The sequence below is a fragment of the Lepisosteus platostomus genome, chromosome 7 (genome assembly GCF_059453375.1).
Source record: "Lepisosteus platostomus isolate fLepPlt1 chromosome 7, fLepPlt1.hap1, whole genome shotgun sequence".
Lineage (NCBI taxonomy): Eukaryota > Metazoa > Chordata > Actinopteri > Semionotiformes > Lepisosteidae > Lepisosteus > Lepisosteus platostomus.
Window position 1 is genome coordinate 12141297 of NC_142617.1, and position 27746 is coordinate 12169042.

The window sequence follows — 27746 nt, forward strand, 5'->3', positions numbered from 1 at the left end:
ATCTAAAATCGGTTCCTCTTATTTGCATTCAAAAGTACTTGTGTATGGTTTTTCACATCGCACCCAGTGACGTAATTTTAAATGCAGAAGAGCAGCACTAGCATGGCTCTTTGCAAAAAAACAATTCAATGTGTTCTTTTTGGGGTTTTGTCTTGCTTGTCTCTCTTTCTTTTTACTTAGTTTGTTTTGGTGTGGCTAGAAAGGGAAAGATGTTGCATTCCAGGCGTTAACAAAGCAAGTTATCACCTCAGCTGTGACATTTGAATGCGTTTTCTTTAAACCTACCATTCCTTTTAGAGGACTCTGCAGGAAGTGAAGGAATTCCAGAGACATTTGTTTCTTTTATCATGCTAATTTATATTACTAAATGTTCCTGGATTTATTTGAACTGAAATTCAGCCACGGGCGCTTCGTAATTGTTTTTAATGTACTGACCCACTGACCCAAGGCTGTGATATAACATTCCTAACAGTACCTATAAGGACACAAAACTGAATGACTCACATTTTATAGTTTCCTTCCCTCAGGACCATTTAAAATTGGCAACCAGCTGTACTAATTTTCTAATACAGAGATAAGGGAAATGTGGTAAATGTATCAGCTTAAAGTAACATTTTGAAATCCAGAGAAGTAAAGTAATTTTTAGTTATTAACACGATCCATGGTTAACGCCGCACACCAACCCTCTTCTAACTGTTATGGTTGTTGTGACCAAATGTCACAAAAACAATCTAAATTTCACTGTTAAATGTGGCAAGATTAAAATAAAAAAGTACTGAGACAGAGTTCAAATCCTGTCCTTTTGAAATGTGTTGTTACTGTGGAAAAGATAGCTGAGAAGGTCACTCATTTTTGTGTGTGAGTTCTTTCAAGTTGTGTGACTGCTCAATGAAGATTCATTGGCAAAGCACTGCTTACTTGCTTCAAGGCCTTTCATAGTGTGCACCAAGCAAGTCTGGGCAACAGCTGCATACCTCTGATACCGGCGTCACCCTGCCTGGTTCACAAACATTTTACATCAAAACCAGAAAAAGCCTTTTGTTTGGACTCCACAGAGGAACCGTGCTTATCAGCAAGATCGTGGGAGACAACACAGGTAAGAAATCCATCTTCTGGAAACTATCAGAAGAGAGTAATTCTTGTTTATCAAATTCTATGTATACATATTTGTATGTATGTAAAAAACCTTCTATGAGCTTTGCCAAGGCAGGCACAAGCATGCGGTCTGTAAGTGCTGTTACTGTGTATATTGGGGTTTAAGATGGTGGCCTTAATGCACATAGTCTGAAGGGCATATTCAGGTTTATTCAGCCAGACCACTTCAGCCATGAAAACTTGTTATTTTCATCAACTGAGTTTGGCTGTTTTTTTTTTCTCTATTATGAATCCCTTACCAGGAAATATGTATTTACTGTGTTCGCCAGCTCAATCCCGAGAAAGTAAACATTGAAAAGGAAAAGGAAAAATTATCCTAAAATTATATCAGTTGTTTTAGGGGGTTATTTTTTGTTTTTGATTAAGACAACTTTTATTTATTGTAATTTCTGAAGTACAGAGTTAACAGAAAGAGACCAGACAAGTTGCTCTTCTGCCACCTCACATGCACAAACCACACTTTATACATGTAGAAGAAACTTTCAGTAATTCACGACCAAGAAAGCAAAAACAATTAAACAACAATGAGGGCAACAGATACACTGCATACTGCCAAGATCAAAAGACTTTTATCTCCACATCATAATATTGCCATTGTTATATTACTTCCTCCAGGCTATCTTTCAATAGCTTCAATTTGAGTGTGTTTATCTAGAGACCACAGATTACACAAATGTGACAGAAAACATCCAAACTGTACTGTAAACCCACGGTGTTTTTGAAATTCAGTTTTTCTTTATTATATTTCTAGAAAGATATGCAGACTGCTATACTTATTTTTAAGGATGGCACATTTTCCAAATGTAAAAATGAGCTTTGTGAGTCCAAGTCTTTGCTCCATTGCTCAGACACATTTTCACATTGGTGCTACTCTTTCTTGGAAACTGGTTATTACCTCGGCAAATGGGAACCTGTATTTACTATATGCATTAACAGAAAGAGTTAACATCAACTAATAAAAACATGTAATGGAGATCTTTGGAGTTCCATGTGAGTGGTTATCCTGAGGTGCATTCCGAAGGTGTTAGAAGCACCTCAGAAGTGCTTTAATCTCTCCAGCAGTAAAAGAGTTTTATGGGCTGCTTTGAAATTCTTGCAGCATGCTGTTTCCAGAGACCTTTGTCTTAAGCACCATAACCATGGTGAATTACAGAAACTCTTCCAAGGTAGAAAAATCAGTCAATAAAGAAAGATAGTTTGGAAGTATCGCTAAAAAACAAATTTCATAAACAAATTTCAAAGTTATTTAGGGACTTATATTACATATTTCTTGCAGTCCTACTAAAATATATGCTTGTCTGTTAATTTATTATGGTTTCCTTTATAATATTTTGTTACTATGCTATTACAGAATGAGAAGTACATCTGTTACCCTGACATATGTTGTAGCTGATACCCCAGCTGATATCTTTCAGGAAATGGCTGGATGAGATTCTTGGATCACATAGCTACAAGCAGCCAAATGTGTTAGATGGGCACAATCCTGTCGTTTGTAACCTCTCTTATGTTCCGATGTCCACTTAAAGCCCATATTTAATATTAAAAAAGCAATATAAAGTCATAAATGCCATTAGTGATTACATTTCCTTATCCAAACCACATCTGCTGAACAGCAATTAAACATTAATCAAACATTAGTTTGTGGTTAAGTGAATCTTAATAAATTATAGTTTTATTATAATGCGTTAGCGTTTTTCCATTGCCTTTACATGAAATGCTTGCTTTACACAACATGACAGGTGATATACTGTATATGAACTACATGGGAATATATGGGTTGCGTTATTCACAGTTGTATACATATCATGATTCCAATCAGTGCAGAATTGCCTCACGGGTTCACTCTCATAATGCTACAGCACAACTAATCCACCTTCACTCAAACACTGTGCATTTTGAAGTAGGTCATCAGAAAAAAAAAAGAAAGTGACAAAGAATCAGTTCATACTAGTCTGTTGTTATGATGTTTTGGGATAGAATTATTTGAAAGAATTGTTTTAAACTGTTATTAGATGCAGGGATTTACATATGCCTCCTTGACTGTAACAATCATATGAAAAATCGTACTTCAGAACTTCCATGCCATTGACCCAGTATGGTGACCTGGGAAACACTCAGGAGGTGTGGTTTCTTCAAATGGGATCTTAAACTGCAGACTTGGTTATTAAAGATCCCATGACAATCTTTGCACAAGTAGGGGTATTAACCCCAGCTGTCCAGAATAAATTCCACTCTGGTCTTCTTAAGCACCCCCTTAATTCAATTGGTAAAGCAATTTCTCTCTAATCTGCTCAATCTGCTGTTGAGTGGGGCTGCTGGTGTATGATGGCTGCTATGCATCACCAGATGGATGCTGCACTTCACTCGTGAAGGAAGTGAGTCCCCTCCCATAAGTAAGACACCTTGGGATTCTTCGATTAAAGGCCATTAATTAACATCTGATTCTTATGTCTCCTTCTGAAATTTAAACCTTGAAAATCCAGGAGCATCTACAAAACACAAGGAGCAGTAATGGATCCTGGTGACAACTGGATCCCTGATGATGTGGCCCGGTGGTTGGCTCATATTGGAATCCACCATTGCTCCAGCAGTCTCAGAGGTGAGCACAAGGCCGATGATAATATGTATTTATACAGATGAATAGATAGAAATCCCTACTTCAGGCCCGTGATAGCTATCCTTTTGTTTTTACCTGACATTGCCAATATGGTTTAAGTTAAATATATAGGATTTTCAGGATGGTATGCTCAATGCCAGGTTCAACCACTGAGAAATATTAATGGATGTTTTCCAAAGCTAAATATATATATATCACAGTATATTGAAATTTGAATATACCAAACTTTAATTTTAATTTTAATCTGTAATGCCAATTTGCTGTATGTTAAATTCAGGTAATAAGTGTCTTTTTGCTGAACAATATAACAGGAGCAGCTCAAATGTATTGGATACACAGATACGTTTTTGCCAGCAATGTTATTTTCATTATTTGCAGATAATGAAATGGAACATCTGGGGAATCAGTTTGCTGTGGATCAGATAGGTAAGTCAAATTTGTTCTTTTAGGCTGAACCACTTTTTAACTGAAAGTGCACAGCACCTTCCTGAACTGCCTTGTGTGTACGGTGTTTTAAGCAAGAAATAATGAACACCAAATAATTTGACGTACACTGTACTTGCACTTGTACTGTTGTACAGTATGCAACCGGATGATAGTGTTCGGCTTGTAAAGTATTACAACTAATAAGTAACACATAACACACAATCCTATCCATTAAAAACCAGCTGTCTAAGGACATAGAAATCCAAATGACGGATGGCAATCCAAAACAGATTCAGTGGACATTAGGACCATGCGGTAGAATGTCAAAACTCAGATGAGCTCAAACTTCATCGGCTTTAAGACCCAGCAGGCTGAATAGCGGGTCTAGCTGTAGGTAAAAGTTAGGCATTCTTCTCATTCCACTATGAATGGATCTGATTGTTGTTGGTCGGGCTATCCCTCTCCGCTCTGTCTAGATAGAACCGTTTTCAAAACGTTATGCCAGGCACATCTTTAAGGAAAGTATTGATTGAATTCTGCGTACATTATTAGCGGTGCTGGAGAAGACAGATTGTGCGATTCACTGGACTATTGAAACGTTTCGAAAACTGCTGAAAGAAAAACGTAAAAAGGGTAAGCCCTTCAGAAAATTTATTTTTCATGCATAAGATCAGTATTTTGTTGTTGTTTTATTGCTGCTGGGTGTCATTAGCTAACGCTGACTGGTACATATCACATGTTATTTTTGCGACTTCATTATACCTAAAAAGGCTACAGTGTTGTTTTTTTATGTTGCGGGGAAGTCAAGGCTACAAAGGCAACAAAAAGAAAAAACCGCAGTTTCCAATATTTCAATGAACTCGAATTGTCAATTTGTATCCCATTGTTCGCAGCGGCTAAGCTACTGAATTCAAGTTATATATTTTTCAGCAAATATTAAGTGTTTAATTTTCATCAGCAGGTTTCTAGAGGAAAGTCACATACTGTACTGACGATTCATTCTCGTCCATTTTAATGGTAGAATTTATTGAAACAACCGATTGTATGACTTATTATTAATAATAAAAAATAGAAATAGTAACTACTTTATTGAGAGTTACACTATGTCCTTCGTGCCGCTGAAAGTGAACTTTTCTGTGTCTGTCAATAGTATGCACTAACTCTGCTAGGCTTTTACTGTACTGTGATAGCGTACTGTTGAGCTGCTCTTCTCTTAGGGGCTGTGTGTATTGAGGCAAAGAACTGCAGCAGGATTTCTTTGCATTTCTTTTATGTTGCTGTAATACAGAAGAACATTCTAAGCTGTTCCGTGATTTTTTAAAAATGTTTATTTCGGCATCCAAATTCAGAACATTCGGTCGTACTAGTTTATCTCCTGATTTCGTCAGAATGTAATTACCCAAAAATGTAATCTGCATTTACGTATTAACAGCAGATTGTTTTCCAAAATCGGAGAAAAGTACAATCGTGTCCATGCTGATAAGTATCTTGGTTTTCAAGTATTTAACACAAGAAATTGTAGTCCCAGTTTCAACATTTATTGGTATTTGTGCGCTTGTTGACTTCAGGTTAAAGATTTTTTTAGATAAAGTTGAACACTTTAAATATGTGAGCTGTTTAAAAGCTGGAAGAAGTCCTGGATGCACTGTAACCTTAATTCATCCTTAGGCTTAGGTATGTTTAAGAGCAGATGGTATCGATGTAACCCAATTTACTAATTTGTTTTAATTCTGCATTCCATAGTAATAAAGATGATCTTATGCCCTTTTTATTACATTTTCATTTGTTTCCAAATAATTTAAGATAACTCGAGGTGTTTCCGAAATCTTAAATAATCTAATGAAATACACGCTTTACATTTCAATAGCTCTGACAAGTTTACTTTATTTTATACTCTGTATAGTGTCACTGGGTGGTGGAATGTACCTTAGTAGCTTTTGTTTCAACTTTGGTATAATGCGTCGGAAAGTACTTAAAACCTAATTTGTGGCCAAAATGTGTTTTTCAGAAACACAGTATGTGCTCATAGTTTTGGTTGTTTCAGGACCTTGTCTTTTTTCTAGACATTTAACGGGAGATGACAGCCATCTGCCTTTTTGTGGAGCGTCCGTTGTGTAGTTAGAAGTCCGTCAGTGATATTTACCCACCAAAGGATTCACATTAAGACCTTGCTTCATTGCGACAAGGGGTCCCTCATTTTTATAAAAACTAAAAGATGTCGTCATTTAAATAAATAAAACCACTTTTGTCATGTAATAACTCTTTTGGCAATACTCATACACACCTTGGGATTTTAAAATGTAATTTTAATTTTTGACTTGGAGAGTACAAAATCTTCAAGAGGTTTGCACAGGAACATTTAATTTTTAATTTGAACCCCCCAAAATAGACTATCAGAAATTTAAGTTATCCACTTTACTATTCATCTCACGGAGAAGATCAAAAAGAAGACTGAAAATACCAGAACTTTAGACTTATATTATGCTTTTATGAAGTAATGTCTGGTTTATTTGATGTTTCTGACCCAATTAAAAGAATGTGAATTGCTGTAAATGTGCTCAGCAATGGAAGATTTTTTGCTTACTCCACACTGGTCAAACCAGACTCCATAATATTTTCTCAGGAAAGGAAAGCCTTAAAAACGTCTGTATCCCTGCTCTTGTCAAGATAAAACTAATAAACATCAATGAATAAAAAAAAGGTCATTGAAATCATACCTGATCACAGAGAGGGCAGTTTAGACCTTCCATGGGCATCTTCTAGGGTACATCATTGGATCACCAAAGCTGGAAAAAGCACATCTTCTAATTATAAAAGGAATACCACATGTAATACTTTGTATCTTTTCATAAACATCAAATAAATCACTTCCATGCCGTTTTGTTGAAGAAAAACCCTTGTAATGTGTTATGTTCAAATGTAAAGGTGCCTGCTCTGCTCTTGTCACTGCTTTGCCAGTCTTGTCACCTTCAAGTGGGTTTGCTGGTGCGATGCATCAAGACGACGATTCCCTACAAAGCAGATGCTAAGAAATATCAAACTGACTGCAACAATACTGAGTCACTGACCTAGAGGTCAAAGGCATCACATTGCCAATGTACACACCCTCCCCCAATGTGCATTTCCACCATCCATCGAGGTGAATGCATCCCAGATAGGAAGGGTTCATGCGTGGCTCTGATGCCCAAGACCTTTTCAGTTTTCTCCTTCATCCACCTGTCTTCAGCTGGAGTAACACCAGAAATCAGTATGTCCCACCACTGCCATAAGATACATAATGTGAGAAGTCATTAATGATTAGGCCTTATTTATGCACAGATTTGCATTTAAACAGAATGTTGCATCATGAAATGTGCTTTTAAAGTAAGGCTCTTTTTTATATGAATACCTGATGGTGGTTGTTGTTTTTGACACACAATAATAGAAATGATACATAGTGTAAGGAGGAAGAAGAAGAGGACTTTTTGGGGCTAAAATCCAAATCTAATGTATATAGAGGAAAAAGTTACCCACCTGTAAACCATATATCAAGAACAAAGCTTGAGGGCAGTATTCTGTTCAACCAGTAATTTCTTATAGCTATTCAATGAAAAACCAACATTGAGTAGTGTGCTGGGACTTTGCATTGGGCAGATGGATTGGTGTTTTGATTTAGTCAAGCCCTAAAGTTTTTTTTTAATGCCTGACTTTGTTTCAACAGAGTCAAATAAGGAATTCTCCTCTTCATTTTTTCCGATGTTATTAAACATAAAGTTCTCTGAGGGTATTTGTGCTGGGAGTGATCACACATGTCCTGTAGCTGCTAAAACTCTGTACACATCCTCAGGAACTTCAAGTCATGAGAACCAAGAGCCTGTGTCACATGCTGCCCAATTTACATGGTATGGTTTTATCAGACTGGTCTGTTTCCAATTGTTGGAGAAATTTCCCCTTGATGACAATAATGCCAGAAAACCAGTAATGTTTCTAGGTAAATGAATTGCCATGTCACCTTACTCTATTATAATTTTTCTTTTTCACATTTTTGAGAAAAAATTATACAGAGCATATGTGCCACTTACACCGTTTGGAATTTGTTTGAAATCTTAGTTCAAGATACCCAAGCTGCGTTGTGACTAAATTCAGTATTGAAATTGTTGTGTTGCAGTTTTTATTCGTTTCTAACTGATGCATTGCAGTTTACAAGTTAGAACAAATGTAAATGAGAATAGGTGGAATCATGTTAAATACAATTCTGTTTTGTGTGGCAACTTCTACAAGTTTGATGTCGACAGGGTACTCATTCCATGAATACATCCATTTTCCAACTGCTTCTAACAATTCAGTGTCATGGGGGGAGCCAGAGTCTAACCGGGCAAGCAACAGGTACGTGGAAGACCCAAACACAGATATGCACACACTCACACTTGTGCACAACAGCCAATTTTCCAAGAAGTCAAGTAACGTACCAATATGTTCTTGGACCACGGGAGGAAACCGGAGCACCCAGAGGAAACACAAAGTGAACACACAAACTATTTATGAAAAATGAATAAACACAAATATCATGAATAATAATATTGATAATAGAGCTAATTACCATTATCATCGGATATCGGTAAAGGGAGACGGATAAGAGAGTGCTGTTGGCTGCCAAGCAACTAATTACTGCAAAAAGAAAACTAGCCCTTTCTGGACCTCTGTTTGTTCTCCTTTATGGATTTTCACTCAGCTCTGAATGTGTTAGTAATTGTTTATATTAGGTGCAGGCCTGCTTTATGGGCATGGAGCTTTAGTTTAAGTGGGCCTGTCTGTTAATATCTGATTTCACAGGTCACTTGTTGTTTTGTATGGTTTCCAAAGGTAACAGTCCCATAGTACAAACTAACTTTAACTACTGTAACTGTGGTCACAGCCCTGCTCCTTGATGAGCAGTACTATCTTTAAGGAAAAAAGAACTCCAGTTCTTGTGTTGAATTTGTTTGATAGTGCTTAGTTCAAGAAAACGTGTCCAGTTTAGCACTACAGTGAATCAGTCGGAAAACCTCTTCTTTATCCTGCAGGTTCTCCTGGCTATCACAGTCTGCACAGTCCTCTTGGCATCCTGGATGACTTTGTCTATTGCTATCCTGAGCGCACCACATATACAAACAACCATGAACCCTCCTCTTTAACAGCAGAGTTCCTCACCAGAGGAGAGAGGGAATCAGGTAAAGAAAACAAACAAGGCACTGCCAGAATAAATGAAATTTGTTCAGAAACCACATCTTAAGCCATTTCTCTCTGTTCAATTTTCTTCTCTAATAACATTATACTGTGTTTTTCCAACAGAGCTGCAGATCTTGGTGTATCATTGCTTTTTAGGGTCAACCATCTTGATGACATTGACATTAAAGGCATTTCCAAATCAGTAAACTGCAAATCTCCATCAGGACTTGTTACTTTGCTGAGGAAAGGAAGAATTGTAAAAATGGCTGCTACCTCTATTGTTTGAATGATGTGACTTGTTTGAATTAGTGATGTTCTTTACAGCTGAACTCATGTCTGATTTCTGTGCAGGTGAGGAGACCCATTTCAGCCTCTGTCCTGCGCCAAGCCCCCTCAGTCCCCCAGAGTGTGAGATGAGAGGTTCTGAGGAGGTGGCCTCTGGTACAGTATTGCAGCGCCTGATGCAAGAGCACCTACGGTATGGTGGCCATCAGAGTGACAACGTGAGCCTGCTGGCCATGCAGCAGCAGCAACCGCCACTGCAGCTGCCGTCGCAAGCCCAACCTCCACAGCAGCCGCAGCAGCAACATCAACACCAAGCCACAGGAAGCACCAGCCTCTCCCCGAGCAACGTCACCAGTACCTTTTCTTCCACCGAGAACCTCCTCCAAGAAGACCCACAAATGGTCCACCAGTCAGCACGGCAGGAACCCCAGGGGCAAGAGCATCAGGTGGATAACACTTCCATGGAGAAACAGGGGACCCGGCCCCTTCAGCCGCAGCAGAACAACGAGGAGCTGCCCACCTACGAGGAAGCGAAGGCCCAGTCACAGTTCTTCCGTGGCCAGCCCCAGCAGAGCTCCATCGGTTCGGGCTACTACGTGGCCTCTGGAACAGCTCCCACCTCCAGTGCTGCTGCCACCCAGAAAGCCAGGACGGAAGGGAGGGCGACTGTGAACCGGTCCGGCACGGGGCAACCCCACAACGATGAAGCCCTAAAGTTGCTGAAGGAGGGGCACGTGCGCTCTCTTAGCGAACGGATCATGCAGATGTCCCTGGAGAGGAACGGGGCCAAGCAGCACCAGCAGGGATCCGGGAGCAGCAGCCTGCCGTCCCAGAGCACAGCCAGCAAAGGGTTCAAGAGTGGAGGAGGGGTATCGGCTCCTTCTTCTTCCCAGCCGCCTTCGGGAAAGGGAGGGGACCCCAGAGGCCCCCCTCCCGAGTACCCCTACAAAACAAAGCAGGCCCTGTCCCCCACGAGCAAGCCTCTTGACACTGGGCACTTCTTCAGCGACCAGCATTCAGGAGCGATGCTGGACTTGCCCAAAATGTATCCTGCACCTCAGTCGATGAAGACGGAGGTCACCTTCGTAAGATACCAACCACCTCCGGAGTATTGCACAAGGTAGGGGCCTTCTCTTCTCTCATTCACTGTAATTACAGTACCAAAAATCACAGATAGGTTTTTCACCTTAAACCTGCGTAGAACAGCAAAAAGAGAATTTAACAGAGTTCAGTTGTTTTTACAGTAGGATACACTGAGTTAAAATGTCAGGTGTTTCTGAGCAAGATACAAAAGTACTAATTACAGGTAAATGGTCAGTGTTCAGAACAGCACATATTTTTTAAGCAAATGTACACACAGGAGATGTATTGAGTTAAAATCTTATCAATTCTTGCTTCAGTTTTCAAAGTCATCTAACTTCTGCCAATTTCCCATTTCTGTCTTTAACCTAAAATAGTAATTGCTGTTTGACATATAAGGAGTTTCTTTTATTTAAGGCATTAAAAGGTTAATACATCAGAACAAGGCGGAAATAAAGTATTAAGGCCTTCTCTAAACTATAACAGCCTTATATGTCAAAGCTCCCTCCCAAAGTCTTTTAAAAGAAACATTCTGCCAGAGTAGAGTATATTGCTTTTATAGCTTTTGTAGCACTTGTTTTATTTCTTGGAGTATTGGATATAAAGGGGAGGAAGAAACGGCAGTTTATATAACCTCAGTCTAAATTTCAATAAGTAGCCTATTGATCTTCAGTCTGTCTCCATAGTGTATTTACAGAGGATCAGAACATGTCTAACAGAAGAGCTGAAAATCTGCAGATCTCTGCTCCTCACAAACACTCCTGAAATGGCAAGACTTTCTCACGGTCCAGTCATAATTATAGCTCAGGATAAAAAAAGAATAATATAAGCAATTCTAAATGCTTTCTGCATGAAGAGAAACAGTATACCATGACCTGTGTTTCTGACATCTTGTGACTGCATTTTAAATCCGCTGCTATGTTTTAGTCCAGTTCACCATTCCTGTGGACTAGCTTTCCATAAGCACAATTTTATTATGCAGTATAAGCATTTCCTACATTTGTGAGTTATTTTATCCTGAGTTGTAAGAGAACCCTTATGCATATCAAAGCCAGAAATGAGAGGTAAAATGTATTTAGCTATTCAGTGCAGTAAACCACAGTATGTATTTTTAATTTGTGCTAGCAACTTTATTTTGACGAGAAAACTGTTAAGAGGTTATACAGTACCCTGAAGCTCTAGGAATGCTATGAATCAAAACTGTTTCAGAATATAGCTAGTTGTGAGAATAGTCCAACATGGAGACGCTAGGAACCGCCCACCCCCATGATCCAAGATATATTGTTTTAAGAAGATGGAATTGTAGATTACCCATAAACCACTGGCACAGATAGACATGCATTGATGCCAACAAAAAATTTAGCACAAGAACAAAAATCAAAAAGTCAGGTTGTGGGAGTCTGGAACAAGCTGCCCGGCTATGTTGTCAATACATTGATGCAATGACTTTTTTCAAGAAATGACTGGATAAGATGCTCTGATCAATTAATTACAAGCAACAAAATGGGCAGAGAGAGGGCGGAATGGCTTGTTCTCATTTCTAATCTTTTTTAATAATAATAATAAAAATTATTACTATTCCTTATACTTATTTAGCACTTTTCTGGACACTCCACTCAAAGCGCTTTACAGGTAATGGGGACTCCCCTCCACCACCTCCAATGTGTAGCCCCATCTGGATGATGCGACAGCAGCCATAGTGCACCAGTACGCTCGCCACACACCAGCTCTTAGTGGGGAGGAGAACAGAGTGATGAAGCCAATTCATAGATGGGGATTATTAGGAGGCCATGATTGATGAAGGCCAATAGGAAATTTGGCCAGGACGCCTGGGTTACACCCCTACTCTTTTCAAGAAACACTCTGAGATTTTTAATGGCCACAGAGAGTCAAGACCTCAGTTTTACGTCTCATCTAAAGGACAGCGCCTTTTTACAGTATAGTGTCCCCTTCAATATACTGGGGCATTTGGACCCACATAGACCACAGGGTGAGCGCCCCCTGCTGGCCTCACTAACACCTCTTCCAGCAGAGACCTTAGTTTTTCCCAGGAGGTCTCCCATCCAGGTACTGACCAGGCTCACACCTGCGTAGCTTCAGTGGGTTGCCAGTTGTGTGTTACAGGGTGATATGGCTGCTGGCAAACCTTTTTTTAACCTTTTTCAAGAGAGCCGGTTCTGAAATCCTGCATCCATGCGTGTGGTTTTTGCCTTTGCTCTCCGGCGTTAAGAAATTACACTGCTTGAACCGGTAGGCAGCGGGACGTCTTCTCCTCTTGCCTGGTTGGGTCCTTTGGAGGTGAGCTCAGCTCTTCTCTTTCCCCAGACAGTTCCAGCCCTCGCTCGGCAGCCCGGCCTCACAACAGCACAGCCCCATGTCCTCGCAGGCCTCTTCGCAGTCGGGGTCCCTGCCTCCTCCTCCTCCACCGCCATCGTCGCTTGCCCACACCAGCCAGCAGCTCCCAGGAGATGCCTTTGCCATTGTGACCCGTGCCCAGCAGATGGTGGAGATCTTGTCTGAGGAGAACACGTCGTTGCGCCAGGAGATGCAGAGCTACTGTGAGAAAGCCTCCAAGCTGCAGCGGGTAGCTATTACAGCTCGGTTGTTTGTTCTTGTTGATGGAGTTTTGCCGATCTTTCTTTTGCCCCTTTTCCCTTTCACCAAATGTAGCAGCGTCCTGTAAGTCAGATGGTATTTTCCAACTGCATTTAGAGATTTGCTGCTGAAGTAGAAAAGTACTGTATATCTGTATTTACAGTATAGTTTTTAGAAAATTACCATCAGCTTAGTATTTAAGTTTCTTTAATTTTTTAATTTACGTTTTGCCAAATCTCCAACTCCAGCTTTTCTTTTTATGACTTTCTGGTGTGAAGGGGAGCTTTTATTACTTGTTAGATCTGGCTTAGATACAGATCCGTGCCTGGATCTATCTCGCTTTCAGAGGTCGAGATAAATGATCCACAAGTGCAGATGAAAAAATAACAACCTGTCCTCCTATCGGGAAGACACAAAAAAAGTAAACCCAGGACCCAAAGCAGAAGCCTGTGAAAGGGAAAAACAATAGAAAAATGAAACTTTAATAAAGTGACTGGTGCACATTAAGGGTGCCATTGGAGAGCATTGGCAACCAGAACTGTTGATGAGGGGGGTGGGACTGTGTATCTCTATGTGGCATCACAAACAGCAAGTGTTGCAGAGAGTGGGTCTTGAAGGGACACTAGCAGCTCACTGGTGACTGAGTAGAAACCTGAGCTTGATTCATTGCCAGATCACTCTTCCTCTCCCATATAAAAACTTGAAACAAAAGTGTCTTTGATAATGCTCCTGCTGTCCATACACCACAAGTGTGTGGGCCTGGACTGGCAGCTATGTGTAGAGAGTTCATATTTTAAACTTGCTGATCTGGAAACATAAGATAAATGGTGGATGGGGCATTTGTTAATAAATGCTTTCCAGCAGTAATATAGATGAGTGTGGTCAAAATTGAATTTCTCTTGCATAGGTTTGCATGCCAGAGTACAACCTTACTAATTTACCTATGTCACATCCACAAACTGTTGCTTTCTTACCATGGTAATGTAAAAAAAGACAAGCTAAAATATAAAATTGGACCAGTTAGCAAGCTTAGTATTTTTTTTACGAATATCCCTGCATAAAGGCCATTTTACACATTGAAGTTGCTTATATCACAGTTATTTTTTATGCCTTACAGCTGCTTTATACAGATTTAAAATATTATGAATAGCTAAGGTAAAGATGCTTCTAAATAATGAGTTAAAACATTCTGGATGTTCTGCACTGCTAAAATATCCTGCCACTGAGCTTATTAATATCAGTAGCCTTTTCACAAACATACCAGCCCATGGTGTTCTGTAAGTTTCCAGACAAGTAATCCTGCCCTGTCGTGTAATGAGTCTGTGGTTAAGAATGTATGGGGGTGTGCAGCAGTTCACCACACAAGTAATCCCACAGAGACCATGGCTCCACACTGTGAAGGGCTGTGCTCAGTGAGTCTTGTGTTTCAGTTTGAGAAGGAGATCCAGAAGATCTCAGAGGCCTATGAAAGCTTGGTGAAAAGCTCCTCCAGGAGAGAATCGCTGGACAAGGCCATGAAGAACAAATTGGAGGGAGAGATCCGCAGACTGCATGACTTCAACAGGGATCTGAGAGGTCAGGACACAAACCAAAAAGCCTCAGGCTTCTACCCTCTCTGTGTTCAGGAGATTGTCCTGTCTAATGCATAATGCTCAGAAACCTCACAGTTCCTTTTAATTGGAGACTCTTTTATCCAATTTTAGATGACCTTTTTCATTACTTTTCCTGCCTGCCATTTGCACAAATGTGCTCATTAGAAAAATGTTCTTTCTACTGTTCACTTCATCCCAGTTTCACTCAGAGATCACCACCATGGTCTGTAAACTAAACTCTGAAGACCCCAAAATGGCATGTGCTCAAATTTAAAGGAGGATCAAGGAATAATCTGGATGCTTCACACCATTCCCCATATTTTCTTTTTTTATATATTTTTACTGTCCAGGTCATATTATGGTTTCCCTAAATATACCATGCAAAAACCATATGTCCTCCATGTGGTTTTGAATAATTGATTTCTTTGGGGTTTAGAGGATGGGTATTGATTTCTGATTTCTTTGTCATGTATTTTACAATACATTCCAGTTTTAAAGGCTTGATCAGTCCGACATGCATGCTAGTTGAGTTTGCAGCAACATGAGGTGGTCCCAGACTGGTGATAACAGGAGCTGTAGTCAAGCTATCCTGGGGGCTGTGTTTGAATTCCATCCTTGAGAGTGCATCTGTCTTATTTAAGAATTGTTGGCTTTATTGCATTTCCTGTTTGTGTGCAGATCGCCTAGAAACTGCCAACAGGCAGCTGGCCAGCAGGGACCTGGAGGAGAGTGAAGATTGCAGGACAGAAGGTCTTTATCTCTCACAGAGTGAGTATTCAGCTTCTCAAGATCATGCTCTTGGAATAACAGAGTTTGCGTTAATGCACTCATGTTCAAGGCTTTCTCCAGATTGCTCTTACAGTGCATTTTTTCTGGAGCTATATATGTATAATTTTTTTTTAAGCTGTGGCTGAAAAAGTGGGATAGTGCTGTAGGCCAATTGTGACAAATAAAATTAAATGAATAAAAATAAAATGGTACTACAATGGTACCATTTAGTTTTGTTTTTTACTCACAGCAGATCAGATAATGCAACACTTGAAAGCTGAATAGCCCATAATCTTTGAAGACTTTTACACAGCTCACATTCAGATCATGTGTCTCATATGTTGCATTTATGTACATTGCTGGAGAAACCAAGCTATGGAATGTTTCACCGCCATTACACAACAGTAAAGATGCATTCAACAATTTGGCCATCGTTAAAGATGAGCAGGAATTGTTCCCGCTACCTTCATGACTTTAAACTTACTGTAAGCTCACAGGGCACTTGGTTTTAGTTAAGTAAGATGGAATCACCATAGTCTTTGGAAAAAGAACAGTCTGTTATATTATGTTAATTCATCGCATATAATATTGTTAGTAAGTCTGGTCATTTTAAAAATGTGCATTCCATAGAAATGCAGTTGTATGACAGTCTGCCATGTTGGATGCACTTGAGTGTCTGCCTCAGGTTTGAAAGTGTCAAACAATATCTTCGGCCTTTACGATTCAGTGAGAGTTAGCAGTGGTCATGCCCTCTCATTCTTAGTTCTGTGGTCTATTAGAGATGGCAGTTGTAATTAATGATGGCTTTGTCCCCTGGGCAAGCATTGACTAAGAAAGAGGTAATCCCATGCCCTCTGACTGCTCAACACACTTCCTCCTGCTGCTAATCACTGATGAGAACACGGCTGGGCTGAGAGAGAATTCACTATATACAGAGAAATAAAAAAAAATGTCTCCACCAAAACGGAGCTGCAAATTTTTACTTTCCAAAAATGCGTACAAATGTACATAGAGCTGTGCAAATGTACAGCTCTAAAAACAAACAAAAAAATCTTTATGTTTAGAAATATAGATGGCTATTTTGGATCAAAGCTTTCTTGTTTAATCTTCACTTGGTGAACATTTAGAATAATGTGAGTGTTCTCATAACAGTCTTTGAGTCTTGGCAAACAACACCTGTCTCTAGCTTAAGTTTATTAGGGTCGTATGGGGGCTGTCATGAATGTCTCTGTTAGTCAGAAAAGAGGCCACTTGGCTTGTGAAGTTGATGTAGACTGTGATCGTGTCTGTGTTTGAGGTATTAACAATTTTAGATATGCCAGATTGCCCAAGCCCAGAGTGAAATTTAGCCAAGACATTGGGGTTAATACCCCTGTGCTTGGCACAGAAAGGTGTCCATAAGATCTTTATTGACCAAGTAGTTAGGATTTTGGTCTAACATCTCAATCAAAGCACCCTGTCCCCTGTCACCATAGTGGGTTGTTAGGTTGGAAATTCTGGTCCGGGGGAAGACTGCCACCTAAAGGTCCACCAGCACCACTTAAAGCAACATGATTTCTTACCTGAAATGGAACTGGATTAATCCCTCAGCTACTGCTACAATTGCAACTCTACCTTAAAATAGTCTTATCATTGTACGCTCTTTATACTTGGTGTGTCAAATGCCTTATTTGTGCATACTTGTGGGATATTCTTTCTCACGTTTACTAGTACTAATCATTATAACACATGCTAGTGTTATGACATAAGAATTAAATCTTTAAAGATTTTAAAAAAATAAAATTTGAAAAGATGATTGGAAGTGAATGCAAAAGCTGCTGTTTTTAGATGCTGTCTTTAAGATGAGACTGGAATATGACTAGCTTGTCTTGGACCTTAAAAACTAGGATTTGTAAGCCATCGTCTTCTTTGGCACTGGGCAAGATAGCCTGGGGGACAGAAAAACACTAAGAAACTCAAGAGTCCTTTCACATAAATGAAGAAGGTAACACAATTAGAGTTATTTTAAATAAATAAGTGGTCAGCACAGTTGTTCTTATTCTAGAACCGATTAGCCCTGCCACCAGCCAGTTCTGAAAATCGCTAAGACTAATCCTGGTATTCATCTCTCAACTCTCTGGTATTTTGCACTGTTGGCCTGAAATGCTGACTTGCTATTAGAGAAATGCCTCAAGCATGCAAGCTCACAGGAGGAAACATTCTTACATGGCTGTGACCTACAGACTGAAGCACGACCACTCTGGCCACGCTCTGAGGCATGGTTTGTGATCTCTGTGTGCTTTTAGCCATGCACTGTGAGCCTAGAAAAATCAGTCTTTACAAAATAAATACTGTACAGCACCGTGGGCTGGCTCACAGGCGCAGATAAATAAGCCCAAGCTGTGCTATTTAATTTCTTTCTGGGTTTATGTAGGTGTAGGGCATTTTCATTAACACTAAAGAAGCCTATTCACTTTCCTTTTCTGTGCCCTTATGATACCCTAAAGGTGTCTAAAGGTAAAGTGAGATGTGTTTATCTAAATGCTCACCCCTTGTAAAGGATACCCGACAATTCCAATGCTCAGTTACACTGTACTTACAGTTAATTCAATTCTTATGTGCTTATTACTTTCCATTGCAGACATTATGCACCATGAAAGTATTTTATATAATTTCTGTTAAGATATGGTTACTCTTCCCTTGTGCTGCCATGTGGTAGAAGCACAGATGGCTTTCCAAGGACAAGCCAGTATCTTGCTGTTACCGTATACATATTGCTCTTGATGCACCTTCATAAATTACTCCAGCTCTTGTCTCCAATGAGTCAAGATTCCTCCTCTCTGTTCCCGACTAGAATGTGTCTGTAAGGCGGTGAGATTTAAAGAATGTAAAACGGAGATACTGTATGTGGGTCTATGGCTAGGAGACAGAATTACTTTTATTTTGATGCTACATCATTGTAATGCCAAAGAAGAGTAACCTGTAAGCAGTTGTTATCTTGCAAAGAAAGTCTTGAGGTTTAGTAGTCGGATGGTAGTTGAACCATGGCAGAGGACCAAAAGCAAGTTGTCAGTCATCACTATTTTGGAGCACCCATTCCTGTGGAGTGATAGCAGTCCCTTCATCTCCCTGGCATCAGTATGCTAACAGCTCTCCCGTCCTGTGCACCTATCTAAATTGGGTTACAGGGCATGCCGTCCATGCCTGAGAGAGAAGTCCGTGTTTTGTTAAGCTGCCAAGGCCAGCACTGTCTGCTGGCCCCTCTTTGAACCTGCTGCTGCGTTTATAGAACAAAGCGGCATGCAGGGCCGCAAAATGAAAATGTCAGCAGTTTCCTCATTTGGAATTGAGGCCTCTCATCAATGTGCTCCAGAGTCCTGATTAGAATCTGGGAGGTGCAACACTTGAAAGACATCTACTCCTCCCCGTGCCTCTTCATACTTCATAAATACACAGTTCTTCACATAGGTCCTAATTCTTGTGTAAGTATTTTGGATAACAAACATTTATGGGTTCTGCTTCTACATGAAATTCCCTTGTACTAACGTTTGTGTTTAAAAATACACATGTGCATACAGTATACAGTACATGTGGGCAGGTGCACTGGTGTGCAAAATATTGCAATATTTTTTCACATTTTTTCCTCTAAAAATAGCAATGCAACACTGTAATCAAATATCTTTAATATTGATATCACTGTGAATAAAATGTGAACAAAATCAGTATATCAGAGAATCACGTTTACTGTATAAAACATTGTAAAAATAAAAACATTGCATAGAGTCAGGTATGAGTATTAACACACAACTGGCACTGTTGACTCTCAGACCTGATCAGCCTCTGGACGGAATGCTGTGGGATGTTCTGCCACTTTTCTTGTGCTACTACAGCCACCTGGTGAAGGCTGAGTACTTAAAATTGTCTCCTCTCGATGGCATTGGTGAGTTAGACCGACAGATACCCTATTGGACTATTGGACATCAAGACCTCAAATTTTTGATAGTTTTTCTAATGTAAATCTAGCTCTTTCTTGAATTGCTTTGTCCTACTGCAAAACGGACATTGCGAAATGAGCTGTAGGAAAGACCGTTAATGTATTGCCGAGCAATAATAGTCTCTTCAATCTGTAACAATGGCACTTTCCGCCATTCAGTCAGTATAACACCTACCTTGACCCATTTCATCAAATTTTATCTTCTGTTATGGCTGTCAAAGTCACAGTGTCACTCTTTGGTAATTAAAACACTCTACCATTCTCCGCTGCCGTGTTATCTGGCCTCCAGGAGATATTGATTGAGACTCTCAGCTTCAGCATGGCCCCTGAACGGCCTCTGAGTATTCAGAGCATTTTCATGCAGAGACTGAGAGCTACAGTCATTCTGCTGATGGATACGATATTTCTTCCTGGAATTTGTGGCACTGTAGCCCCTGCAGTCTGAAAACAGTTATGCAGATGGATCAGATGTGATAGTCATGGGATGCCTAGTGATAGCAAGACCGTAGTCCGTGCGCAATTCTGCATTTCTGCTGATAGTGCCTGCGCTACTCTATATTCATATAGAGAAATATAATAAATATTAATACAGGGACCATTAGTGCAAGAATTATCATGTGCAAACTCATGTGAACTCCTTTTGCACTTTACAAATAATTAATTCCTGAATTTTTGGTGGTGCTGATTAGTTGGTAATGTGCTTTGGTGAATAAGATGTTTCCTGTTACTGAGGTCTCCAACAGCCTCACACCCCAGACCTGCAGGCTTTACTGGTATGTAAACTCTGAATTAACCCACTCAGCTTTTACTGGCTGTTCGTTTTTATGGTTAGAGGTCATCTGGCCCCTTGCCCACCATCTGTGGACGATTACAGCTGAGGCCCGTCTCTCCCCAGACAGGGAAGGCGTAAAGGAGAGGGACAAGCTGGAGATGGAGGTGGCGGCCTTGCGTTCAGCCAATGAGGACCAGCGGCGGCACATCGAGATCCTGGAGCAGGCCCTGAACAACGCGCAGGGCAAAGTAGTCAAGCTGGAGGAGGAGGTAAAATGTAGGCCCTTGCGTTTCCATGGTGCTGCTTAATACCCTCCGCTTGTGTTGCAGTGGCACCTGTGCATTCATCACAATGGACATTTTTTTTTTTTCCTTTTTCATTATTGTTGTGGTTTGCTGGGTTCTTTCCAGGGAGATTACTATTTTTTTAATCTGTTGCTCAGTCAAAGCAATTGCTAACTTCTTCTCGTTAGTCATTTAGTACTTAAGATTGTTCGTGCCCTTAAAGATAAGAAGCGTGTTGGGCGAAAAGGCCAGTGGTGGCAGTAAAGTGATCCGAGCCATGAGACCCGGCTGGAGGTTGCAGGGCCGTGTGGGGCGTGCGAGCGCGGACTCCTGACTCCCGAGCGTGGCTGTCCTCTCTCGACAGCTGCGGAAGAAGCAGGTGTACGTGGAGAAGGTGGAGAAGCTGCAGCAGGCCCTGTCTCAGCTGCAGGCGGCCTGCGAGAAACGGGAGCAGCTGGAGAAGAGGCTGCGCACGCGGCTGGAGAGGGAACTGGAGTCGCTGCGAACACAACAGGTGAGGCCCAACCCTCCCCCACTCACCACCTCCACCTCTTGCTTGCACGCCACATTCCATGGGACGTCAGGACAGGGACACGAACGAGACCGCCATTCATTTTTAATTTCAGACACGAGCTCGGCACCAGAGCTATCGGTTCGCGTAAGGACTCGAGATGTGAAAACAGGATTCGCTATTGTTCTTTTACTCACCTCAGAATCCTGTTTTTTTAAATACTTAGTTGTACATGTGATTGCACTTCATGAGGGACTTAATTCTCTTACTTCTCTCTAAACTTTGCAGGTCCATCCCAATCTTGATTTCAGATATATACAGGTCTAGATCTACAGTATGTAAGAATTATTTTATTTTAAACTGAAGACAGTTATTCCAGGGCTCATAACAGTGCCCGAATCCTAGGAATGAAACAGAAACCACAGATGTTAGAGGTTAGTGACCAATGAGGAGGAATTATTGGTGGATAGATCTACACTTATATCCCAAAGGTCTCTTGCCAGTTTCCTTCTGCCGCAAAAGGGAGTCTCCACATTCTATGCTTCTGAATTTTTTTATGCCTGCAATTATGTTGTCTGCTTTAGTCATAATTATAGGGTATAAATACAGAACACCAGAAAAAAAGCAAGACTAAGACTGAATTGCATCCACCATGAAAATACAATTAAATCAAACATTAAGCTTCAAAGAAAGCTCAGGGAAACTATATTAAAAGTAAATTGTTTTATTAAAAAGTGCTTACAGTAACATGTTCAAAGCGCTCCTTAGCTTCCCCCTTTAGTCTTTAATTGTTGAGTTTCTGAAATTCAAAGACTTTATAACAAAATTCCTTATCAGATGTTATATTTTTAGCCTCTGTTCATAGCATCATGTTTTGGGTCTGCACATAAAGCCAATTAAAATAGCTTAGAGAATCTTTTGTCCGTAACTGAATGCTGCTACTTTTTTTCTTAGCTTTGGGTGTATTGACAAATAAATAGGACATGAACAATTTTTTTACAAAAACTAAGATTGATCAAAAATTAAGATAATAGATAAATCAAGAAAAGGGCCTATCTGATTTTAAGTTGGGGAAAAAAGTGAACACAGAAATCTAATGTTCACATGAAATGAATCAAAAAGTGCTCTTTACATTGGTTTTTAAATGATGCCCATCCTAGAGCAAGGCTTTCAGCCGTGCTGGGTAAAGACTATGAAGTGAATGTGGATTCATACCAGTCTCGTTTCAGTTTCAAATAATGCATCACACTGTGTGGTTGGAGTCCTTGCAGCGTGTGACTGCCCATAACTTGACACGTTTGATTTTTGTACTGTCAGAAACCAGAGTTGAGCATGTGGGTTAGTTTGGGAAGCTCTTTTGCTTTTGTGTATAGTATGTAACAACAAAGTGTGTGTGTGTGTCTGGTGGGGGGAGCCACAACAACAAAAAAAAACACTTCAGTAAAGACTCAGGTGGCAAAAAAAAGCTTGAAAGTAGTTCTGAACCTCTTTGAAAAGAGAGCAGTATGTCAAACGTCCAGCAAGGGAACGCAGTGAGCTGGCGAGAACATACATTCTCGCACCTCCTGGAGCACCAGTGCTTCGATTCAGGGTCACAGTGATGGGCGCTCTCGGTGAGAATAGTCGTCCCCTCTCTCTCTCGCGTGCAGAGGCAGGGAGGAGCCCAGGCCATCCCCCCCTCAGAATACAATGCCCCCGCGCTCATGGAGCTGCTTCGGGAGAAGGAGGAGCGAATCCTGGCGCTGGAGGCCGACATGACCAAGTGGGAGCAGAAGTACCTGGAGGAGAGCGCCATGCGGCACTTCGCCATGGACGCCGCAGCCACCGCCGCGGCACAGAGGTACAACGAGCTGGCAGAGCGCCCGGCTGCAGAGCAGTCTGCCCGGCTCACACTGTGTGGCCGGGGCTGTCTCCGCCAGGGCAAGTTTACAGTGGATGTCAATGTGGAGAAAGACACTAAAATTGCAGAATATGGAATAACCTGCCTCAGCTTATCCTTTACGTCTTGAAAATAGGAAAGATCCCCAAAAATGTGAAACGGATTGAAATTTTAATGAGTAGAAAATTGTTCAACATTCTCTCGTGGCTTTCCAGAGTAGAAAATTGCTCAGCCTTCTCTTGTGGCTTTCCAGTTTCCAACTTCACGGCTTTTGTTTATATGACATGCTCCTACTTGAAGTCTAAATGTGCAGCAGAGGGGATTTTCTAATAGCACGGTTCTGGCTTTGCCCATCGCCCACAGGGACACTACGATAATAAACCACTCCCGCAACGGCAGTTACAGTGACAGCTCCCTGGAAGCGCGGATCTGGCAGGAAGAGGAGGAGATTCTTCAGGCCAACCGGAGATGCCAAGATATGGAGCACAGGTAGGCAGATGCCCGAGAGACATGGAAATACTCCTCACAAGTCACAGGCCGTAGGGAGTGGAGCCCACACATTTACCTCTGAAAACCGCAAGGCACAGCAAGTGAAGTAGATGCAACACCAGTTGCATCAGCGGTGATCTACCGAGGGCTAAATGGACTCGCTCTTCTCAATGCATTTTCTTATTTTCTTAAAGGATTGGCACAGCTGTGTTACTGAACACTCTTTAAGCACAACCCACGCTTAGCACAAGCCTGATAACTTTTTAAGTTTAAGTTGTAAAGGTCCATGAAAAATTATGGGTCTATTGCAAATGGTTTCTCGTTCATCTACATCAGCGAAATCACTGTAATCGGTGGATCTGAAACTCCAGCCGTGACAGGCCGTGTGGCTGTTTCTTCATAGGATAAAGAACCTCCATGCCCAGATCATCGAGAAGGATGCCATGATCAAGGTGCTGCAGCAACGCTCCAGGAAGGAGCCTGGGAAGACTGACGCTGTACTGCTGCGCCCCGCCCGTTCTGTTCCATCCATCTCCGTGGCAACTGGCCTGCATCTGCGCCAGAGCTCTCAGACCAGCAGCCAGATCCCTGAGGAGAGGAGGGAAGACAGAGGCTGGAAAGGCAGTGCAGGTGAGGGTAATGTGATAACTAAACGCAGGTGCTGACAGGCAACCACACTCGAAAGCCAGGACCTCACTTAAATACAGAAAAAGTAAGGAGCAGCTATTTTTTTCCAGAGATTAACCTATGTTCCTGTGCTCTTAGAAGGATATTATCCACACCTGATTAAATTACAAACATGTGGAGTAGCTAAGAGTGAACATAGATTCCTCTATTTTCTGAAAGAAACAGACCTCATAGAGAGTAATTTTAGAGCAGTACCCCATAGAGTGCTACTGAGGGGTGCATGTTCTCAATCCCAAACGATAAGGTACAGTTGTAAATATAAAAACCAAACACAAAAGAAAATACTTTTAGGCATCTGATCATTATGTTAAAGAACGAGGTAGGCCTGCTAAGTGGGTTGAGCTCTACTATTCTATCTTTCAGGTCTCCTCCTAGGGAAAGAGAACATGGAGCACCTCCTGCCCTCCCTCCAACTTGTCCCTGCTCCCTCCTCCCTGCCCTCCACCCCTCTGCTCTCGGGCCACATCAAGACAGGCAGCAAGGACAGCAGCACCCAGACAGACAAGAGCCCTGAGCTGCTGAGAGCTGCCCCCATATCTGGCAGGACCAGGCTGGGAACCACCCCTGGCAGCAGCCCCATTCTGCGGCACACCCTCACTAAAGGGGGCTCAGAGAAGATGGGTGAGGAAGACCTAGTGAAACAATAACGACACAGCTCTCCAGGCATTTACTTTGCTCTCTTGGCCCGTACAGAGATTGGGGTGCTTTAAGGTCTTCTGTCTGACTCTGCAGGTGGGCTTTCTGTGATTGATTAGCTTTCCTCGTCACAAGCTGTCGACCTCCAGAGTTAGGCAAAAATCAAAATTTGTGATGAATTCAGATTCGAAATAAAAGAAGATACAGTATCTTGTTCATATGACTGTAAATTTAGAATTTTGGGTGAAGGGAGTAGAACTACAGTTTCACAATTTGCCTTAAAAACTCCTTTTTGTCTGGTCGAAACTATTGAAATAATTTTCTCATCTTTTGTTCAGAGAGCTCCTCAGCTCCAGTGAAATCCCCAGATAACAGACTCCTGATGGGCAGAAACAGCAGCAACCCTGGATACAGACAGGAGCTCCTGGATACTGATGTGGTGGAAATACTCATCTAGGACATGGCAAGCACTTTTACTACAAGGAATTTACACTTGGAAGCACAAGGATTTGGTGTTGGAGAACATGGAGCCTGGAGAGAGATGAACATGGTGAGAGATGTAGGGGAAGATGACAAATGTGTAAAGGTGAGAAGGTATTATTAAAGTTTTGGGGGCAAAGGATGTTGGGAAGACTGCTTGAAGGAAGCAAAACGACAAAAGGTGAAGGATCAGAATGGAGACAGCACCATGACGATGATGGAGAAAGTGAACGAGGGCATGCAGCTGGATGAAACGAAAAGACAGTTTTCAGTTGTCTTGAGAATCACAAAAAAGTAGGTATGCTTTATTTTGGCTTTCGTTTTTGTTACCGTACAAAGAAGTCTTAAATACTCTGTTCTGTGTACGAATCACTGGCAGTCCAAACTGCAGTCTGAGAGTTCCAGACCGCAGCGTATTGAAAAAGGGTGGCTAAGATGGGACAGTGATGAGAGAGAGGAGAGGACTGGGATCGATACAGCTACCAGTTGGAGCTTGTGTTCAATAGAAAAATAAAGTGAAAGCCAACTTACCAGAGAGGGATTAAAAAAGCACATGACACTTAATATTTACATTAACCACAAAGGATGATCTGAGGAAAAATGTTAGAAGACGTTGTTTGCATGTTTCACTAAGTTGCTCTTTGGGTGACACGGGGGGGGGGAAAAGCTAGTCCTGTGATCAGCTTTGTTTGTATGTCTGGTTTTAAATGTGAGCTTTGTTTCTGAGGCCCTTTTGTTTCTGCCTTGCTTTCCTTAAGGCTGTTGCCCCTACTCATAGTGTGCTCTAGCATGACATCAAAAGATCAAGGAGGGAGGTATGGGACTGATGGCTATATCAGTCTGCCATCACAATTTTGCAAGAAAATTAGAACAGCTGTTACAGCTGAATGAAGAGATCTAGCAACACATTTAGGGTAAAGACCAGCTTGACCTGTTTCTTATACTGGCCTGTACACTGTTTCTGGTGGGTGTAATCCATTCTAGACAATTTTCAACCACCTTTTCAATTTGATTGCCCTTAACGACATTATTCAAAATGTAAGGCCAGGGTTAATAGTATATTGTGATGCTGGTCGACCAACACAGCCACCATGGTTTTACCCAGAATGCTGAAGAAATACAGAACTATGAGAGTCACAGTTTTTTTTAAATTAAGGCATTTATGTGAGTTACATGAAGATGCAAAGGAAAATCTATTTTTGTCTGAAAAAGACCAAGGAAATGCCACATAAGTGAAAAGTTTGTTTGTTAAATATATTAATCTTGTTCACTGCATTTATTCTGTACTGTTGTACATATTTTTGTGTTTGTATTTTCTTTCCTTCAACTTAGCATGCTAGCGATCACCTGGATTCTTTTCTTTCTCCGACTGCCTGTGAAAATCAAAGGAATACAGTTTTCCCATCTGAGAGGTTAGGGCAACATGTCATAGATGGTAACAATAATTAAATTAATTTAAGAATCGGACAAAACTATCGCTTTATCTTTCTGAGGAAAATTCTAACAAGGAAGGACACTGTACACAAATAAAGCACAAGGTAATGAACAAGAGATGTCTGGTTACTATCGGGATAAGAAAATATAATATCACGGGTGAAAATGAGAAAAGAGGAGATTTAACAGGGATCGCAAAAATGGAAACCTCAATACATAATGTCTGAAAGGATGTAAGAGATTGAGAATAGTCAATGTTTCTGAACTTGAACATCTCAAATTGTTGTAGAATGTATCTACTTTTTATGTATGCCCTTTTTGATAAAGCAGTGTTCAGTCAGAATGCTAGTACAGGTTGGTTTCCAAGATGAATATTACAGATCACTAAATGCCTGAGGTGTGGTATATCAATGTTGTAATCCCCCTTGAGAGCTTTATCAGTTTAACTTGAAACAAATGTATTCCACTTCAAAATCAATCAGCTTTCTTAATCATGGTGTGGTGCATCTTCCAGTCTACACTTCAATGACTTTGGTTTTATGTTATTTTCCTAATCCTGGCAACGGAATGTGTGTTAAGCCAATGGTCCTGCTTCACAAAGGAAATTCTTTTGTTGTATGTGGATGTCGCACTTCTTCCCTCTTCTTGCAATTGTGTTTTTTTAGTTCATTCCATGTAGATTTTAAAGGTGTAAATTAATATTGGTTTTGTGGTTCTGGGTTTGTACAGAAGAGTTGTACAGAACTGTACAGAAAGGTCAATTGTACATAAAAGGACAAAGGAATTTTCTTTCCTTGCAAATAGTGATCTTGTCAACCAAAGAGTTTCCTACATTTTGCTGCTTTTACCAGTGCCTTACAAATTGTATTGTACAGAATAAACTGCGCATGACACTC

The 27746-nt window shown here is 41.0% G+C and overlaps 1 protein-coding gene across 4 annotated transcripts; it reads left to right on the forward strand.

Moving 5' to 3' along the window:
• Positions 1-951: 951 nt before the first annotated feature.
• On the forward strand, positions 952-27746 carry LOC148658202 (angiomotin-like protein 1). 4 transcript variants are annotated; one of them, XM_088639289.1, is made up of 16 exons: positions 973-1096; positions 3463-3530; positions 3639-3754; positions 4151-4198; positions 9241-9387; positions 9737-10790; positions 13076-13334; positions 14776-14920; positions 15616-15705; positions 20574-20719; positions 21099-21248; positions 22895-23085; positions 23488-23613; positions 24017-24243; positions 24664-24921; positions 25275-27746. In XM_088639289.1, exons 3-16 carry the CDS (start codon positions 3667-3669, stop codon positions 25391-25393), a joined length of 3048 nt encoding a protein of 1015 aa, XP_088495415.1. In that variant the 5' UTR covers positions 973-1096; positions 3463-3530; positions 3639-3666; the 3' UTR covers positions 25394-27746. The 4 variants fall into 4 exon arrangements, 3 of the variants coding, with proteins under 3 accessions (XP_088495414.1, XP_088495415.1, XP_088495416.1); XR_015940040.1 differs by lacking the exon at positions 3463-3530 and having other exon boundaries at positions 952-1096; positions 24664-25032; XM_088639288.1 differs by lacking the exon at positions 3463-3530 and having other exon boundaries at positions 953-1096.

Excerpts from the sequence above, each read along its gene's own strand:
- LOC148658202 (XM_088639288.1), top strand. The coding sequence starts at position 3,667 with ATGGATCCTGGTGACAACTGGATCCCTGATGATGTGGCCCGGTGGTTG. Across the intron at positions 13,335-14,775 it reads AAGCCTCCAAGCTGCAGCGG|TTTGAGAAGGAGATCCAGAA; the intron begins GTAGCTATTACA and ends CTTGTGTTTCAG. Across the intron at positions 14,921-15,615 it reads CTTCAACAGGGATCTGAGAG|ATCGCCTAGAAACTGCCAAC; the intron begins GTCAGGACACAA and ends GTTTGTGTGCAG.